General features: G+C 34.7%; 1 protein-coding gene across 1 annotated transcript in view; it reads left to right on the forward strand.

Annotated features, from left to right (window-relative positions):
• Window positions 1-4,641: 4,641 nt before the first annotated feature.
• Window positions 4,642-20,073, forward strand: part of LOC149528716 (uncharacterized) — a 108,633-nt gene continuing 93,201 nt past the window's right edge. Inside the window, exon 1 of the mRNA XM_089811768.1 lies at window positions 4,642-5,536. Within this exon, the coding sequence (XP_089667894.1) occupies window positions 5,216-5,536 (321 nt within the window). The 5' untranslated portion in view covers window positions 4,642-5,215. The remainder of the gene's footprint in view (window positions 5,537-20,073) is intronic.

A 20,073-nucleotide genomic window follows, 5' to 3' on the forward strand; every position in this document is an offset into this window, starting at 1 on the left:
AACCCTAAAATTGACCTTAACACTAAAATTTATCAAATCTCAACTCTCACAATAATACTAATCGTGATGTAAATCCAGACCCTAGATATAATACTAAACATGAAGTACACTCTTATCCCAACCATAATGCTAATCCTAACCTGAATCCTAATCTTAATTATAATCTTAAACCCTAACCTTAATCAAAACTATAACTTTAATTATAATATTGACCACGATGTGAACCCTAACCCTGACTATAATTCTAACCCTAACTATAAACCCAAAACAAATAATTTAGTCCTAACCTTAACCATAATCATAATCCTAAATTGTTGAAGTTTGTAGCTATGATAAAGATCTTTATCTCTAATTTTATGGAATGGAAATATGATGGTCATGACCGTTATGATCATTTTCAGCTGAAAGAGACATTTGTGATAATAATTTAGATAATATTATGTAAATAAACATGTGTCATACATCATGAATATCTAAATATGAAGTGTTAAATACTTTGATTTGAAGGGTCTTATTTTTGGGTTTTGAAGAGACCTTCATGTGTAAGATGAAGAGTTTAAATCCAAACTATTTATGTGATTTCTTGGCATATTGTAAATAAATCAAGTGAAATGCTTGTACTTGAACTTTTTTTGATGAATAATCTCTTTTCTATCAGTTAAAATATTAAAGTTACATATTCACAAAAAAAGGGTTGGGAGATATAATGATCACTCCGCGAGAGTTCACAATAAAAGAGATCTTTTGCTGGTGTGCTTGGTTTTTCCCTTCAAGTGGAAGGGTTTTCCCAAGATAAATATATCCAGTCTTTTGTGGAATGTTTATGCTCTTTATTTATGGGCTCAAAACATTAACATGGTATAAAGCAACAATAAAAGACAATGTATAAGGTTAAAAATAACCATGACCATGGTGAGATTGTTTGACATGTTTGCCATAATCGAAAAGGATGTATCCAGATTATGTACAGTCATATTTATTTGGTGTCCATGTGGATTTAGAATTTATAAAAGTCTATAGCTCATCAAATCATTGGAGATTGAATTCAATTGTTTAGCAACAACATGGAAGGATTCAAAAGCTCATCATTGAGACTGAATTAAGGTTGTAGGGTGCAATGGGATAGTGAGAGATTTTGCAAATATTGTTTTTAGTCTTGATACAAAATTGGTGGCACATTATCTTCATTAAAAGAGGAAGATCATGTTTAGAGAGAGACTATTCAACTTCAGAGGGAGGTTACATGACATAAGGAGATGTCCAACCCCTTGCAAAACTTGTGTGAAGGTAAAACACTTGGGATCAACTTCTTTTTAATGGTGTTGAAAGTTGTCCCTACTAAGAGGGAGTCTTTGTTAAGAGAAAATCTCAGTTTTAAATGCATTCTTCGCTAGGAGAAGTTTGAGGTGAAAAACCTCATTCCACACTCTATGAGTAAGTATGGTGGAGTACCCTCTACAAGTAGGCATGGTGGAAACACATTATTCTTTGGGAGAAGTTTGAGGTGAAAGCCCTCATTCCACCATCTACAAGTAGGTAAGGTCAACCACCCTCTATGAGTAGGCATGGTGAAAATGCATTCTTCTCTACAAAGATGTTTCAGGTGAAATCCCTCATCTGATGAGTAGATATGGTGGACCACCCTTTTGTTAGGATTAAATCATGGACAAAAATAACAATTACATGTAAATATAACCACTATTAAAAAAATGGATCCCACAAAAAAGAACACAAGACACTAAGATTTAATGTGGTTCACCCAAACCTTGGGCTACATCCACCAAATAACAAGTCCAATGTTTTTACGATCCAGTGATTACAACCTGATTACAATCCGTAATCCCTTACAGCTCAATATGGCCACAAAAACCAATTTTGCATCACCTTATGAAATAGTCCCTAACCCTAAGCCCTTTTTATACAAGTATTAAACTACTTTAGGGTTATAATTAATAATTACATGTCGGCCCAAAATCTTGATAAAATAGGGCCCACAATTTTTTTTTGGGGCGATGCCCTGAGCCCCAAAGAATTTATGAAGTATGTACAGAACTTTCTTGATCAATCACCACAATCTAATACCTTTGTGAGTAGGCATTGTGAAAATATATCTTTCTTTGGGAGAAGTTTTGAGATAAAAGTCTTTGTTATACCCTATGTGAGCATGCATTGTGAAATTCATGTGCATGACTTCATTCTATGTGTTTATGAGGTAACTATGGTGGATTATGATATGCTGAGATAAAATTTGTTATGTGAATTTATCATCTTTGGTTAAAATTATATACACATGCATGGCTAAAGAACTCTCTCTTGCTAAGAGGGAGTGTTGAAGTTTGTAGTTGTGATAAAGATATTTATCTTTGATTTTATGAAATGAAAATATGATGGTTATGACCATTATGGTCATTTTAAGCTAAAAGAGATATTTTTGATAAAAAATTAAGATAATATTATGTAAAAAGACATGTTTCACATGTCATGCAAAGAGGCATGCGTATGGAAATATGAAATGTTAAATACTTTGAAACATGAACAATCTTATTTTTGGGATTTGAAGAGACATTCAAGTGCAAGATGAAGAGTCTAAATCCAATATATTTATGTGATTGCTTGGTGCATTGTAAAACAATCAAGTGAAAGGTTTGTACTTGAACATTTTCCATCGTTAATAAAATAGATCTTTTGCTGGTGTGGCTAGGTGTTTTCCTAGGATAAATGTATTGAGTCTTTTGTGTATTGTTTATGCTCTTTATTGTTGTTTTATCTTTATTTCAGGTCTCAAAAAATTTACATAAATAAGGTCATAACCCAAACCTAAACTCAACCTAAACCTATCCCTAATCATGATGTAAATCCAAACCCTTATCCGAACCCTAATCATAGCAATAATTCTAGTCCTAAGCCTAATTGTGATCCTAAAAAAAACTAAACTTAATCATGATGTAAACCTTACCCTAACTATAATCATAACCCTAATGCTACCCTTATTCCTAATCCCAACCCTAAAATGTAACGATATTAATCACCATGATGTAATCCCTAACAATAACAATAATCCTAACCTTGAACTCTAATCTTAGCCCTAACTTTGAACCTTAACCTTAACATTGAATCCTTACCCTAATCCTAATCACAGTCCTAATTCTAATCCCAACCCTAATCCTAATCCCAATCCTAAATAAGATCATAACACTAACCCTGATCATGGCATAAACTTAATTGGTTACCCTAGCATTAAACCTAACCATAATACTACCCATGATGTGAACTCTAACCCTAATGATAATCTCGATCCTTAATCTTAAACTCTAATCCTAGCTATAATCCCAAACCTAAATCTATCCTAACTATAGCCCTAATCTTGTCCCAACACTAATCAAAATTGTAACCCCATCCATAATATTAATCACAATGTAAACCCTTATCCTAACCCTAACCATAATACTAATTATGATGTGAATCCTTATCTTAGCCATAACCATACCGAAATTCCAAACCCTAATCCAAACACAAAACCTAACACAAACATTAAACCCTAAACCTAAACAAGATCATAAACTAGATCCTAAACCCAAACCTAATCCTAACCATGACACTAACCTAAACTCTTATATTAAGCTTAACTCTTAATCCTAACCCTAATCAATATCCCAACCTCAACTGTACTTACAACTATGATAAATACCCTAAATTTAACCATAATCCTAATCCTAAAGCTTGATCTTAATCCTAAACCCTGACCTAATGATAAAACTAATTATAATGTAAGTCCTGACAATAACTCTAAGTATAATACTAATTGTAAGCTCTAAAACATAATTCCAACTCTAACTCTAACCATGATACTAACCACGATGTAAATCACAACCCTAACAATAATCCCAATCCTAAACCCTAAACCCTAATCCAACCATAATCTTAATACAAATCTTATTTGTGATCATAATCCTACCTATGATCTTAACCCTAATCCTAACCAAATATTAACCATAATTAATGTCGATAGGCATTCTACAATGACGAAAAGGGTGGAGTGGGATGGTGTGAGCGTGTTAATGTTAACTTTTATTATTCTAGATTAAATTTGACAATCATCTACACATCAAAATTTTAAATTTTATTATAACTAGAATATATCTTTTCAAATAATTTAACAAAAACCACATAAAATATTTGTAATAATTATAATCTTTGGAGATATAAATTATCAATTTTTTAACAAATTAAAATAAAAAGTTTAAGTTAGTGAAAAAAATGGACATAAAAGGAAATATAAATAGTTTTCAATACATTAAATTAAACCCTTTTTCTAACCGTTAACTGACCATAATCAAAATACTAGCCCTAACCATATTCCCAAATATGATATAAACTTTACACCTAACCAACACCTTAACTATAATCTCAATCAAACTTACACTTAACCTTAATTTTAATCATAAACCTTAACATTTATTTATAGAATATATCAAGAGATATTTTTTCCCTAGACATTGAGATATATACTAAGAAAGAAAACTGATGAATTGATAGTAAAAATATATACTAAGAAAGAAAACTGATTAATTGAAAAAAAAAATTACACTAGGAATGGCACTGACAACTGAGACAAATTTCGAAAGTCTACTATTTTTCTTTGCTACCTCGGACAAATTGTATATTTACCATGCGAGAAAATCCAGGATATCCTCATTCACTTTTTCTCGGAAAAAAACCAAAATCACTCTCTGATGTAAACGATTTCCGACTCCTGAAAAATCCTGGAAAATGCACCAAGACTCTACATATTCATGGGGTCAAAGACAATGATTGGATTCAGGATGGAGAATCTTTCCGGCCACCTAACAAATTTTTTATTTGATGATGTCATTTTGGGCTTTTCTTGCATTTCCTTAAAAAATTACAGATCCCAACCTCATATCACCACGCGTATTGAGGAAGGCACTTGGGTATACCCAAAAATGTACTGTTTCACATCCTTTTCTCAAAACATGTAGACCAACTCTGCAGGCTACTTTAGTTTTTGATAGGGAAGATTGTCTACACCTGCCTCTTTTTACGACAGCAATCCCAAAAACAAAAGTTAACTGCAGGAATCATCCGAGAATTATCTGCAATCGCGGAAACTGATGTTATTTTCTCCACCCTTCAGCAAAATTCAGTGGCAGATACCCAACTTGTTTTGAATTTGAATTGGACAGTAACATAGGCTATGTCGGATATTAGCTTGGTTCAGCAATTTTTAGAATGGATTCAGCAACAGAAGCATCTTTATTTGGCAACGAAGACAGCCACTTTGAAGGCAGCAGATTATGTGAGGTTCTTGGTGGTCCAAAATTGGCCTATAATTTATAGTTGGTCAGTATATTTTGGAAGGCTGCTTTTGGTGATGGCTAAAGAGTGGTTACACTGCAGTCTCAGAGGGATGGGCTCTCTGATTCGTCTGAGTTCCGCAGCTTATTATGTGCTGCTATGGTGCACCGTGCTAAGCACCACATCTATGTCTGGCCTTCTATTTGTGCTTATAAGTTTGGTAAGTTAAATTTTTTGTACGCGTTTGGTTTACTGGACTGGGGTCTTTGGGCATGCCTGTCTAATTCGTCTCAGTTTTTTCCTGTCTATAATCTAACATTTCAGAGTCGGCAGGATATAGCTTTCATTAGCGTTAGGGTTTTTATTGCGCATACTTGTTAGTGTGAATGGATTCTTTATTCAGTGTTGTACCAAACTCCATTTGGCTGGTGTGTCGTTTCGGATATATGTATGGAAATTTATTTCAGCTTTACTGTGTATATTTATTGCGCTGAATTAATCAATCACAGGTCCCATTTTACAATGATGGTTTAATTTGAGCAGACTAAATTGAGTCATATTCTTGCATTCGGCAAGATCAATATGTTTAATTAATTTGGACTCCGATCATAGTCAACAACATGACTGGTCAAAGACTCGAAATGAAATATCATAAATGTTAGAAAATTCCATAATTTTCTTTTATCATTCTATAAGAATTCAAAGATTCGTGCCAAACTAAATGCTGAATTCCATAATTTGCTTTTTTCAAGGGTTTAATCACCAGACCTCCTAATTTTAGACCTGAAATTCGCCCCCGAGTTCTTGTGAGTACACATAACATTTTCTCTTCTGCGTCTCTGCTTCTTTTTGTGCTGTGGCTTAGCAACACATTATAGAAAGTTCGTTCTAACTCCAGCTAGCAATTTTAATAAAACCTTGCTTACAATTTGTCAGTAGCATGAATAATTCTGGTTTGTTCATTCTACACTAGTTGTCTGCCTTAAGGTTGACTACTGGAGTAAAATGAGGGAGAAAAACTAGTTTTATCTAAATATAAGCTTTTCTGTTCATGTTCTGAAGGCCAAGATATTCTTTCCCAGCTTGCCCTGTTTGGGTTGCACTGGAAAGTCCTGCTACTCTGATTGGAACACATTCTTTAATTTCTATTATAATCAGCTGCTAGGTAATAAGCTAAATTTCTGGCACAGGTCTAATTGATTCAGGTATAGGTACGAGGTCTGGGTTTGGTGGATTTTTATGCCATAGAAAAACAATATATATCAACATTCCAAGCAATGGAGAACCCAAAATACTCATAACTTTGATTGACTCTGGTTCCTTTTCCATAAAGTTTATATAATCTTCTGTTAATTACCAGCTCAGTATCTTTTTCTTCCATCTTCACCTTCTCTTTAGTTTTTTTTTTCCAAACTTTCGATGGCTTTGGTTTCAACTTCCCATATAATTGCCTTTTTTAGCCTTGGACCCTTCCTTTAGAATATTTATACTTGTAGCACAGTTCTTGATGATGACTGTAGTCAGCTGGATAGCTTTCTCAAAGTTTTTCTCTAGGGTCTTGTTGCCAGCCAATATTTGTTTCATTCTTTCTTTGAGGACACCCACATATCAGCATGCAACCCTTATCCAAATAAGGATCGCTCCCTTTCTATTGGTCTACAGCTTTAGGTTCCTCACAGTTTCTTTGATTTCCCCATTGTCTTCAAAATCCATTTCATTATACTCTTTTGAAGATTTATACCATTTTCCAAAGAAAGGGCTATGCGAAAAATGTTTTAGCAGGATTTTGTTATACTTATTCTGTTTCTATAATATCCATTATTGTCTTGATCATGAAATCAATACTGTTATATGCTTCACCCAACATGGCTTGTCCATATTAGTAATTCTGATGATACACATGATGGTTTCCTTGGAACTAATCAAATAATTGACATAAGCTAACCAATCATTCTCTATGATCAACATTTCAAAATTTTATCCCTCTGTTTCTGACTACTTCCATACTTATTATATTTTGTTGATAGACACAGTGTGATATGCCTTTCACACTTTTACATGTTGTGACAAGAAGCCATGTGCGAGGAAAATCATGTCTTAGCTACTTGGCCGAATTTAAAAAAAACTTATGACAAATTCTAAAGAAAAAACGATTTGGAAATGCTTAAATTTACAACATCATGAACTTTAATTTAAATGGAAAAATAAAATTACGAGATAAATAAACAAATAATTAGGAATAATTTAAAAAAGATTATTTAAACAAGTTAACAACTCCAACTTGTAGGACTGAAAAATGATTTGTTAATATGATTAGCAGTCATAGACATATGGATCTCATTAGCCTTTGTATAAACTTGTTCAATCCATTGAATCTAGCTGCTCAAATGTTGCATCATCAAATTCAGAAAGTGAATGACGCATTAAAAACATGTCTATATCTCACCTTGAATAATGTTATGTTTTTTCTTACAACTTGAACAATGTTTTAAGGCTTCAAATATCAGCTTCTGGTTTTGATTGTGTATGTATTTTTAACATCAATATTTCCCATCATTAGGATGAAAGAGAGTGTATTTTATTTATCTCGTAATTATTTATCTTTTCCACATATCCTGCACTCTCTTTCATCCCGATAATGGATTACAGGGTGTAATCCAAAATGTTGATGGTAAAAATATGTACATAATGAAAACCAGAAGCTGATATTTGATTTCTACTGGATTGTGGAAATCTAATTTTGTTGAATGTTTTAAGACCCCACTAACTCACCATGTCCCATGATATTGTTGTCATTGAATTTGGCATCATTTACCTGCCGCTCACGATCCCATTAGTCCAACTTGAGGTAAGTGATGCATTGCTTGCTGATTTGTCACTTTTTAAAAGTGGCTGGCAACTCCAAAACAGTTTTGTGAAACAATTCTGCCAGACTTAGCTGTTGGAGTCTAAAATGACTTCAAAAAAGTCCCGTTTCTTTCCAAAATGTAGCTGAAAGCACTCAGTTGAAATGATTGCTCACAGGTGGTTGGGAAACAGTACACTGGGGAGAGCATGGCTTGGACCCATAGAAGATATTTTGATACAAGTTAGTGGCATGTAAAAATCTAAGGTTAAAATCACTGAATATTGCAATGAATTATTATTCACATATTTTGTATTTATGATAATTTTCACTGCATGTTTTTAATTACAAGCCATCCCCATGACTATTAAGTCACATAGCAAGGGGGTCCACAAAGTACAGAAACACATCTAAGCATTTGTTGTATGTGAATGTTGTTGTTACTTTTTATAGAAGATCTATTCTTTGGTCATTTCACCCACTGGCCTCTTTTCATCTTTGTCTCATTATTATTACTATTATCATCAATGTGGGATTAACCCAATTTAGTCCAATATCTTTTATTAATGCAAGATAAGTATGATCTGTAAGGCATAAAATGCACTAGAAGCTTTGCCAAGAGGATTAAAATCATAAGGTGTTGGATTTTTTAAAATTATTTCTCCTCCATACAAATACCTAAAGCTGCTGCTTATTTTGTGGGGTTCCTTGTCTTGTAATTTAGTCACATTATGGCTTGGACATAGAGAAATAAGTACTTTCATGAAATAGTCATGACCAGTTATCTTGGTGATGACTTGAGCATTTAAAAATGCCTACGATTGTTCCCATCAGTCAGTTTGTTTGTGAAACAGTTGTAATAACTAGAAGACCTTAGTACCTGTGGGTCTCCTGGTGTTTCTAGTAATAACACAGTTACCTGTAAAATTGTTTAAGTAAGTCAAATGGAAGCATGCTTTAATTTGAATATGCATAGTGAAATGTTTACCACATCTTAGAAGTTTATTTCTTTCCTTTCTTAAGCAATTGATTATTTGAATTGATTTTAGTGTTACTAATCAATGCACACAATGATCAATATGAAAGACTATTGCGAATTTCAAGGAAGTATGCATGGGAAACTTGATATTGTATGAATTGATTACAGCAAATAGAAAGTAGGAGATTTATTACAAACTTGAGTAATGCTGTCATTGATTTTCTAATCAGACTTGCTGCAGAAGAATTCATAGTGCCCAGCAGCAATTTCTTCATTATATGGTGAATCCTGATAAATATATAAATGGGCACACTTTTCTGAAGTATTTGGGTGACCGTCTTCCTGCTAAAATGATCAATGAGAATCCTGTATGCTTGCAGCTTGACCATTGTCTCTATTTGCACTCTTAATTGCCTTCCATATATGAAGATTGATGGTGAACTCGCAAGCGCTTGGGGTTGCGTCCAAGCTCACAAGTGCTTGGGGTTGTGTTCAAGCTGGTGATTTTTCAGGGTTTGCATCCTGAAATTGCTGTAGCTGTTTCTTGCAGAGAAAATACAATAGTAAGATTGATTGAATGATTCCTCAAGCTCCGCGATACCTCTTTAAATAAATCTTTAGCCAAAAAGTAGACGGCATAGTAAAATTGGTAGAAGTGTTGCAATGGTTTCAGATAGACCACTTTGACCTACTTTTATACTAAAAAGAGAAGAACAATCATGTCAAGTAAAAAAAAAAAAACAGCATAAGATGAAAGAAATTAAATGAGGTGTGCAAAATTTACATGAAGAATTTGAAAAACATGCAGATTTGGTTTATGAGAACAATAGCAAAGCATTGGGGGAGTGACTTGCATGAGGGTTCATCATCTTTGCAAGAAGATTCAATAAAAGAGATAAACATGACTTCTCTTGATGTGAAGCATGAGATTGATATGGATAAATGTTAGTATGGATGCCAAGCTGCTCAAAAAGGTGAAGACACTAGGGTGGGTGGAAATTCCTTTGACAGAGGAATTTACATGGCAGAAATACTATGATCAGAGGAATTCCATCAAGGATTCTTGGTACTCCAACTCAAACTTACAAATCACCCTGACTTAGATTTTAAGCTCAACCCCCCCTTGACATCATTAAATCTTTGCAAAGGTCAAAAGACTTGAAAAAGGGCTGCTATCAAGGGCCACACTAAATCATACTCGGCTAACAACTGAGATTTCCTAGAAAGAAAGTCAACAACAATGTTCTTTCTTCCCTTGATAAATTCCACATCAAAATCACACCCCTGAATCTTGCTTACCCATTTTTGTTGCTGTTCATTGAGATCGTTTTGTTCCAAGAAATACTTAAGGCTTTTGTGATTAATTTCAACAACATATTTCACACCCACTAGATACTATTTGAACTTAGCTAGCACATGCATGATAGCTAGCATCTCCTTATCATAATTGGAATGCAATCTCTTTGGATCGTTGGTTTTTTGGCTCTCAAATGCAATAGAGTGCTTATTGATCGAAATCGCACCATTTCCTTGATCTGATGCATCACACTCAACAACAAATGATTGTGTGAAGTCAGGGAGTGCCAATACTGGGCATGTGCTTATGAACTCCTTGAGTTTATCAAATATCATCTGTGCCTCATCAAACTAATAATGAAATGCTCCCTTTTTTGTAAGATATGTCAAAACTGATGCGAACTATGCCAAACCTTGCACAAATCTCTTGTAGCAAACAAAACTCAAGAAGCTTGTCAAGTCAGATATGTTCTTGGGAGGTCGCCAATCTAAAGGTGTTGGTGCATTTGTGAGTCTGAATAGCATTAGGAACTCGAAGTGTCTGTAGTGACAACAAAAATTAGTCTTATGTATATTTTCATCCTAGACACTAATTTGGTGATAGCCTAAACGGAGATCGATTTTAGAAAAGTGGATGGCCCCGTGTAGCTCATTTAGAAGCTCATCGATCCTAGGAATGGGATATTTGGTTTTTATGGTCTTCTTGTCTAGGGCTCTATAGTCCATGGCAGGTCTCTATAGTCAATAGTTCATTGATTTTTTTTCAATCTCTTACTTATAATGGTGTGGGTGTTTATAGGGCATAGTATAACATGCTTTGTGCCCTCAAGCTCAATGACATGCTTAAATTCACAAATCTCGTGGATGACTAGAGGGAATAACTCCTACATTGCACTATGCCTATCCAACACTATTTGGATATCAGTATGACATTATAGCTAAATACGAAACACTAAGCTGCCCATTCCTCCTCAGCATGCTTGAATAGAGCCTCCATTCTACTTGTTGAAACCAAAGACGCATAAATCAGTTAGGGAATAAATTGGTAAACCAAAAGAATAGGATTTTTCTAAAATATGGCAAAAGAATCAAATTTACAAAAAACGTGAATAATTGAGGAAAAATAGTCAATAACTTTTTAAAAAATAAATTAAAGGACATTTCCATACTGTAGATGATTAAGTTTAGGTGATAAAAGACAAATATAATTGATTGAAGACACTTGCACAACCTCTTGACATATTTTTAACTGGGAGGACTCAAAGTTTTAACATTGATTTTGTTTGAATTACAATCAGGCTATGATTTGCAGTACCACCAAAATATGATGTTGGCTTTCTTATTTTTCAAAATAAAACTGAAGCTTCTTTGCAAAATATTGTCAAGAAAAGAAAATCTTCATATTCATATAAGTAGAATTCATTTTCTAGAACTCTCTCAAATTCTTTTCATTATATATACTCAACAAATATTATGTATAAAGTTGGCATGATATACACATGCAAAGGTATATATAACACTGTATATACTATATACCAAAAGAACTTTATATATTTTGAACAAGATTGAATTGCATGAATTATTTAATTAAATTTTGAATAGAGTTTTAAATATCTAACAATTATGATAACTAATGGCATAATTGACAAGCCTAAAATGTTTATTATAGGGTTATCTGTTTCTACAATATAAATAGGGAAAAACTTTGTTACCTTGCTCTTTTAGATCATATCACAACAAATAAGTAAGGTAGCTTTGTTACAGTCTTCTTTTGTTTCATATTGCAACAATTTAAATATTTGAAATATATACAAACAAAATCAATGACAAAGAAGAAATGGTATCAATTAAGCTATGCTGGTATACACTATATTTGCTGTAGAAATGGAAGAGTATTCTATTTGTTTTGCCTATCTCCCACGTTACTTCCCAACTCTGCAACAATCAATTTTGCAACAATTTAGGCCCAATTTTCTTGATTGCATCTTTGGCATCGCTCGTTGTATTTGGAGAGGACCATGTTATGTTTTTTTGTAAGTTTTTCTTGTTAAAGTTGCTTCTAGGGTTCCACAATATTTTTGCTGATTAACCACACTTTTTGTTGATTAATAACTTGATAAATTGCAAAACAAGCATTGAAAGTCATCGACCAAAAAATCTCATTTTTTGGGGAATAAATTGTTGCACAAGATGACTCAAAATAATCATGTATAACGTGATTTTTTGTCATTTTTTGCTTCTATGCTATTGATCTATATTAATAGTCAATATTGAAACTAGCTTATAATATTAGTTACAAATGATAGGGTTCGTTGCTTCCCATTAAAGGGCCATCTGTAATAGTGCATAATAGTTATAATTTCAGAAGTAGTGTAGAATATTAATGATATATTTGATCTCATCAAAATCCATGGGGCGAGGTGTGCAAAAAGCTTAGGTCATATTAAAACTGCGATTTAAAACAAATTCAATAGTTGCTTCGATATTCTCACGTTCCCCCCACAGTTTAGGATGATTAAGATTCAAGTCCCTGTTAATTTCATTGATGACCACCATTGTTCCTCCTGCTCCTATGTTTAGGGTTTTCCAAAGGTTGGAAATAAAACTAAAGGGACAATCTCCAAACCATGCACTAGCCTGTGCATATGATTATACAATGGACCTTGTAAAGGATAGTTGGAGCCAACAATTACTCTACCTTTCAACTAAAGGATCTTGTCCCCGAATCTCCCAATGGAGAAGAGTCAACAAAAATCAGTAGTGTGCATTGACAGATATTCCTTCATTTTATAGCTCTTTATTTAAGTGCAAGAGATCGGTCATGTTCTATTTTAATTCCCTGTAATTCCTAGCAACTGGACCTGGCAGAAGGACGGTAATACAGTCCGCTTTTGCAGATTCATGCCAATACTACAATAACCTTGGCATTGAAATTGTAGAATCTAACCAAAATGATTATTGAAATCCACCCTTTCCACCATCTAACCTGTTCATAGTTCATCCTTTCTTTTCCAAATCCACCAATGCACTGATACTAGGATACAACTGGTAATGTGCTTCCAGATTAAAGGAAAAAATCTGTGCACCGTCACACCCTAAATTTGCAAGATGATCAGCAAGCTTGTTACCTTCCCGTAGAGTATGGGATATTATACATTCATTAAAAGAGTCTATAAGCTGCCAAATTCGATCCATAATGTAAGCTATCTGCCAATTTACAAAGTTTTAGTAAGGCAGGCATTTATAATGATCAATGAATCTGTTAGAAATAGATAATACCAAGAGGGGGGGTGTGAATCAATATTCTACAAACTTTTGCCGACAACTGAATATTGTTAGTTACTTTATAACTTGTATATGAAAGTAAACCAACAATGCTGAATAGTAAATATAACCATACACATAGAGAACTCATAACACCATTATTTGTTAACTAGGGAAACCCTGGCCAAGGGAAAACTCCGGTGGGGATGATACCCACAAGATGATTCACTAAACAATAGGATCTTGTTAAGGATATTGACCCTGTTAGGAGTCTATGAAGTACATACAGTGTCTCGAGTTCTTGTTAGAGGACAATGCCTTGTTAGAAGCCTCAACCCTGTTAGGAGTTGCTACAACCATGTTAAGAGTTGGTAGATCAATTACAATGTATGCAAGAAGAGCCCACTGCCCTAATATGCAATTACACAATTCAGTTCCTTTGTAGAATAGATATACATACAATACTTGCTTGCTGTTGTAACTCGCACTTGCTCTAGTCTTACATCAGATTTCGCATCACATAAGGCTCGCAGACAGTTCTCACAATTGTTTGCGTGTCACATCTAATCATGCAACTTCCACAATATTTGTGCATTACACACATTCATTGTGCAACACACTTTTCTACCCTTATTTGTGCATCATAAGATCTTTACTTATATCTTGCGCATTCACAAATTGTTGCTCAGTCGGCTTCCATGTCTTCACACGCTTGACATAATATAAAATAATATCCACATAGTCGGCTTAACATGGCTTAGTAATTATTTTGAAACAAAATAATTCCTAAAGTCGTATAGCTCTATTTTTTGCTATGCTCTATTCTACACTGTTAAATACCAGCAAAGTTAAACTTACTGTAACTTGTGCCATACTGATCGTACACACATGCGCACTAGTACATGTCATCATGACAATGTTACAAACCTTTCCTCAACTACGCATAACCTAATTCTCTGCGCATCATCCATATTGTTAAGATTTGTTCATTGTACTCCTGCAAACTGTCTAATACTTAGACAATTTTTTGTCTCTGAATGCATAAATGAAATATTGAGTATATGTTGCAATAAATGACAACCATCAAGAGATCTAATCGACCATATTGTCAACAATCTCCCCCTTTGGCATTGATGGCAACATTTGGGAAAATTGGTTAAGTCCCAAAATGATGTCATACAAAACAAAAGCAAATAAACTAACTAAACACAAATTGCCTTCAAAACATATCAATTTTATTCATGTTTTGATGGATCATTACAATCCTTATCACTCCTTTACATTGATACATACATAAACTCCACCTTAAATATACATTTACATCTATACAATTTTTCTCTAATAATACTCCCCCTTTGACATCAATGGCAAAAGTGTCAAAAAAAAACTGTATCACAAAAACTTGCTGCCTGCTATTGATCAGCTTGTCATTCTGGATATGCAATCTGCAAAATCAATCTTCAGTGTGTCAAAGTCCTTCCAGTTGCCTTTGACTATATCTGATATACTGATGAGTGCGCAAAGTGCATAGGATGCCACTTCAACTGCGCTCAAGTCAGTATAGGGGAATTTGTCATAGGAATTCTTTGCTGAAAGAAATTCCTTCAATTCCCTCTGCAAAATTACAACCTTGGGTGCCATATATTCTTTGAGAACCGAGAATATTCTTATTACCTTGTCACTTTCAATGCTTTTGATAGCATTGTGGATCTTCTCAATCTCATTTTCTGAATCTTCAATTTTGATATTTGGGTGTTGCAATCTTGTAGTGAGTGACTGAAGCTCACTCAAATGGCCTTCGATCTTTGCATCAAAATCAGATAAGTAAGTGTAAGACATTGCACATTGTCCATACAACTTCTTACCTTCACCATTACACTATCTCAATTCCTTGATGTTTCCATCAAGTGCCTTCAAATCATTGCACATATTAGTGCACACTGTGTTGAATAGGGCTGCATCATGATTATTTTGTGCTTGTGCTGCTGCTACTTCAGCTAAGGTTGTGAATTCCCCATCAAAGGTCTTCACCAAATCTTTTGCCTTAGCTTGCAAGTTTGGATTAGCTATAGTTGCGGAAATTGTCTTCTGCATGCGCTTCAAGACTTTAGCAAAGGTCTTCTCCAAAGACTTTACAAATTTGTTTTTCTCAAACAATTTGCTCAAAGTGCCCAATAGCTCTTTCTGGTTTTCATCATTAGATGGAATAGGTACTGCTGCTGATGTTCCAGCTGCTAATACTACTGAAGATACAGTAGTCTTTTTCATCTGTTCCTCTGCACTCTTCTTTTCCTCAGCCTCTTTCTTCTTCTTCTCTTCTAATTCCTTTTCTTCTTCTTCTCCTTTTCTTCTTTCCTCTTCTTTTCTTCATCTTCTTTTCGTTTCTTTTCTTCATATTCCTTTCTGTTCTTATGTCGTTCTTCCTTCTTTTTCTCTTCCTCTTCATCATCAGAACTAGTATAGGCAGTGATATTGCCAACAATATTTGCTCCATATGCTACAAATGGATTCTCCTTTGTGTCCACAGTTATGGGCGTACTATCCACTTGTATGGATTCAATACCCATAACAATGTGAGGTGGAGATAGTGCTTGTTGTGTCCCTTCTGCCTCTTCCTCTTCACTGGAAGGTGTATCTGCTTGTACATATACTGGACTATCAGCCTTTGCTTGCGCACTCTCCTTAGGTACTGAGGACATATATTTCACCATAGCCTCCTGTGTTTCTTGCCTTACCTTCTCATAATTGCCTCCCATCAAAATAATTTCTCTTCTTTTGTTCCTCAGCATGGGTTCAATACCCTTCAAAATTTTCTCAGATTCCTCTTTTGATCCAACATCACATAACTTATTTATGGATGTGATCCTCATATTCAAATCTTCTTCTACTACCCTTCTCTTCCTATTGATCAACCTATTTTATAGGTCTTCAAGAATCCTATTCTGAATGCTATCAAATCTTTTATTCCTCAGAATCATATTTCTTATTATGGCATTCTCTAAATGTTTCCTATCCATACTGCTATACATGCTATAAAATTTATTCAACTGAACAAAATTGTCATCATTTATAATCTGCATGTTCAGATTCTCTAACTTTGGTTTCCATGCCTTCTTGCTTGTGGCTGTCTTGGCTTTGTGCGCATCTTGCTCAATAGGCTTATCTTCATCATCATCATCTGAGCTTTCAGAATTGCTCACTTGCATGGTTTTCCTCCTTTTGCTAGGCTCACTACTGATCTGCTTTACTCTTTTCTTTGCATGAGGTGTAGGTTCTTGCTTAACCTTCACCAGTTTCCCTGACTTCCTTTGCATAGTAGGTGCTTCCACCTCTGACTGCCCTCTTGGTTGCTCATAGCTTGCTTTTATAGGTTGCACTTGCACAACTGCTACATATGGTGCAATGGGAACTTGCGCACATGGTTGTGCCACCGTTACTCCTTCTGAAGGTCCTGCTACTACAATAGGTGTTGCTGCCAACACTTTTGTCTGCCCACTGGCCTTCATCTCTAGCGCAATCCCCTTTATCTCATTGAATTCCTGTCTTGACATGCCAGATTCCTTGCGTATGGACTCTATCTCCTTCTCTACTTTCTTCTTGCTCTCCTTGCTGTGGAGCTCAAACTCTACAATCCTTAACCTTTCATCACATGTCCCCCATCTAGGATATTCTGTGTCCTGCTCAAAGTCGAGTATGATTTGCGCATACCCTTCAATAAGTTCAATGCTCATCTCATAGCCCATAGGCTCAATGAACTTCACTCTAGGTAACACTGCTTCCATGCATGTGTTATCAATTTCCACCATGAAGCACAAATCATTCTTATACTTCTCTACCATAGAGGGAGGTACCCTACACCTCAGTTTCATCTCAAACTGAAAATTCTTCATCATTCTATCAATATCAATGTCTTTGACTTTTTTAGGTTTAGATCTGTAGCTTTGAATTACAATCTTCATTGCGCACTTGTTGCCATCCCAATTAGTTACTCCAGGAAACTTCTTAGTAACATAAAAGAACAAATGAGTCAATAGGGACTCCAATCTAAATACTGTGCTCTTAGTTTTCTTTATCTTTGCAATATTGTCCAAATGCTGCACTTTGACAATGTCGCACAAATTTACTTTTCTCCTTTCAACGGCCATCACATACGTTGTATGAAGGAATCCAATTGGTACAAAGTTTACCCTTGATCCATGCTTCAACTTGTACCCTAAGATTTTGGTCAACAATTTGACTCCTTTATCCTGAATAGGATCAACCCTCATATTTCTTTTGGCAAACTTGGTTTTCAGGTTTGTCTCCACTATTTTCTTGACGCTTTTCTCATTAACAGGATTACAACCTTTGTTGCCGAATCTTGTGACCTTGCGAATCAGGTCATTGTCAATGACAATCTGTGCATCACCTAACTAGAGCATATCATCATGTACTATGCTCAATATAATTCGGGTCCACTTGTGATTGTCGAATTCTTTGTAGAACATATACTTCACCAAATTCAAATCCTCAAGGTGCGCATACTCAGACTTCAAGGATAAGTCATTATTACACATGACTCCTAAGTCCTTGTGAATCTCCTCATCACCTATACTCTCAATTTTGCAATGTATATAACTCCTTATATCTTCTACATGCAACATATCTTCCAGAACTTGCGAAAATGTGCCTACAGGATCATCTAAAAAAGAAACAAATGAGTGTTTCTTGAACTCATACCTTGGTTTGTCGCTAACATCATACACTCTTTGACTAGCCATTCCTTTATAACTGTAAATATTTGAAGAAATTGGATTTAATACTCTTGTAAAACACCTCAAATTTGCAATTTTAGGGCTTTTGCAACTTTTGTCTTCATAAACTTGCTTCGCACTTCAATTGCTATCAAATCACTCTTTAATTCGCTCAAGACACTTCGCATGAACAAATGGTACATCAAATCTTGTTCGCGATGCTTAAATCATTTCAAATTGTACTGCACAATAAATTCGTATCTACCACAAACTTAGAGTACTGTCTCTGTTTACCAGTGACCTTGATCTTACACTTCCTGCTTGCTGGGATCACATCAAGACTTGTGCACTGAACCATAGCTTTCTCTCTATGTCTTCTACCGTCTATTAATTGCGCAATCTTTAACTCACTCTCTAACATTAGTTCTGACCATTGATGCTCTGTTGCTACTACAATAGCTTAATTCAAACAGGTTGAGCCACAAACAATCTGTGACTTCAACTTTCCATCATGTGCATCAAAGAATTGCTCTTCCAATACTGTTTATGAACTCTCTGGATTACAAGCCTTCACAAATGCTTCTTTGAATTCCTCAACATGTTCTTTGATTGCTTCTTTTTGACTATTGTTGCCTCCATTTTCATTCCTTCTATCATTTCTGTTGTTGTTCCTTCTGTGATTAGGGTTCCTGTTAAAGTTCCCTCTGTCCATTCTACAGAATCTTGCCTTGTGTCCAAAGCTATTGCATAACTGACATACAGGTGCATTTCTCCTCTGATTGTTCCCATTCTGACTCTCAGGTTTTTTGCAATTCCTTGCAATATGTCCAGGATTGTTACATTTGTAACAAACAAACTGCTTTTTCTCACCATCATGTTTCTCTCCATCATTAGATCTACTTTGAGGTCTACGTCATCCATTACCTATAGGGTTAGTATTCCTAAACATTCTACTATTTTTATTATCATCAACAAACTTGGGTTTCTTACATTCTACTGTCTTATGTCCATAACCATGACAATTATAACAGTAGAAATTAGTAATAGGTTTAAAAGACTTACTCGTACAATCTCTCTTCATATGTCCAACTTCATTGCATATGAAACATCTGCCTTTGAATTCATGTCTTACCTCTTTGGATGAATCATCTTGCTTAGGTTCTTCAACTTGCTCTGTTGTTCTAAGTTCATCAAATTTCTTTGTCAATTCAATCTTCTCAACTTCATCAGACCACTTGAACTTTTTTTAGGGATTTCTGCTATAGAATTTGATTCTAACCTCATCTCATCTTTCTTTGCTGACTTCTCTCCAAGAAGATATCCAAGGCTTGTTTTGTCATAAGAAAGTCTTTGATGAAGTATCTATTCATCAATTTTCTTAGAACTTGTGTAAAGTTTCTCTAATTGCTGTTTAGCTTGTGTCAATTCTCCTTTTACAATGATGTTGTATTTTTCCAACTCTACATGCGCTATCTTATTAGAATCTAATTCAGATGTAACTTGACTCAACTGGGATCTAAGGTCTGCATTCTCAGATTTTAGATCAGGTTCACTCTTATTACCATGAGTCTTAAGACTCAACTTTAGTTCAACAATTTTCAACTCATGTTTCAAGATCTCATTCTCTTTCTTAAGATTTT

The sequence above is a fragment of the Cupressus sempervirens genome, chromosome 11, assembly GCF_028749045.1.
Source record: "Cupressus sempervirens isolate cs-2001-9-10 chromosome 11, ASM2874904v1, whole genome shotgun sequence".
Taxonomy (NCBI): Eukaryota; Viridiplantae; Streptophyta; class Pinopsida; order Cupressales; family Cupressaceae; genus Cupressus; species Cupressus sempervirens.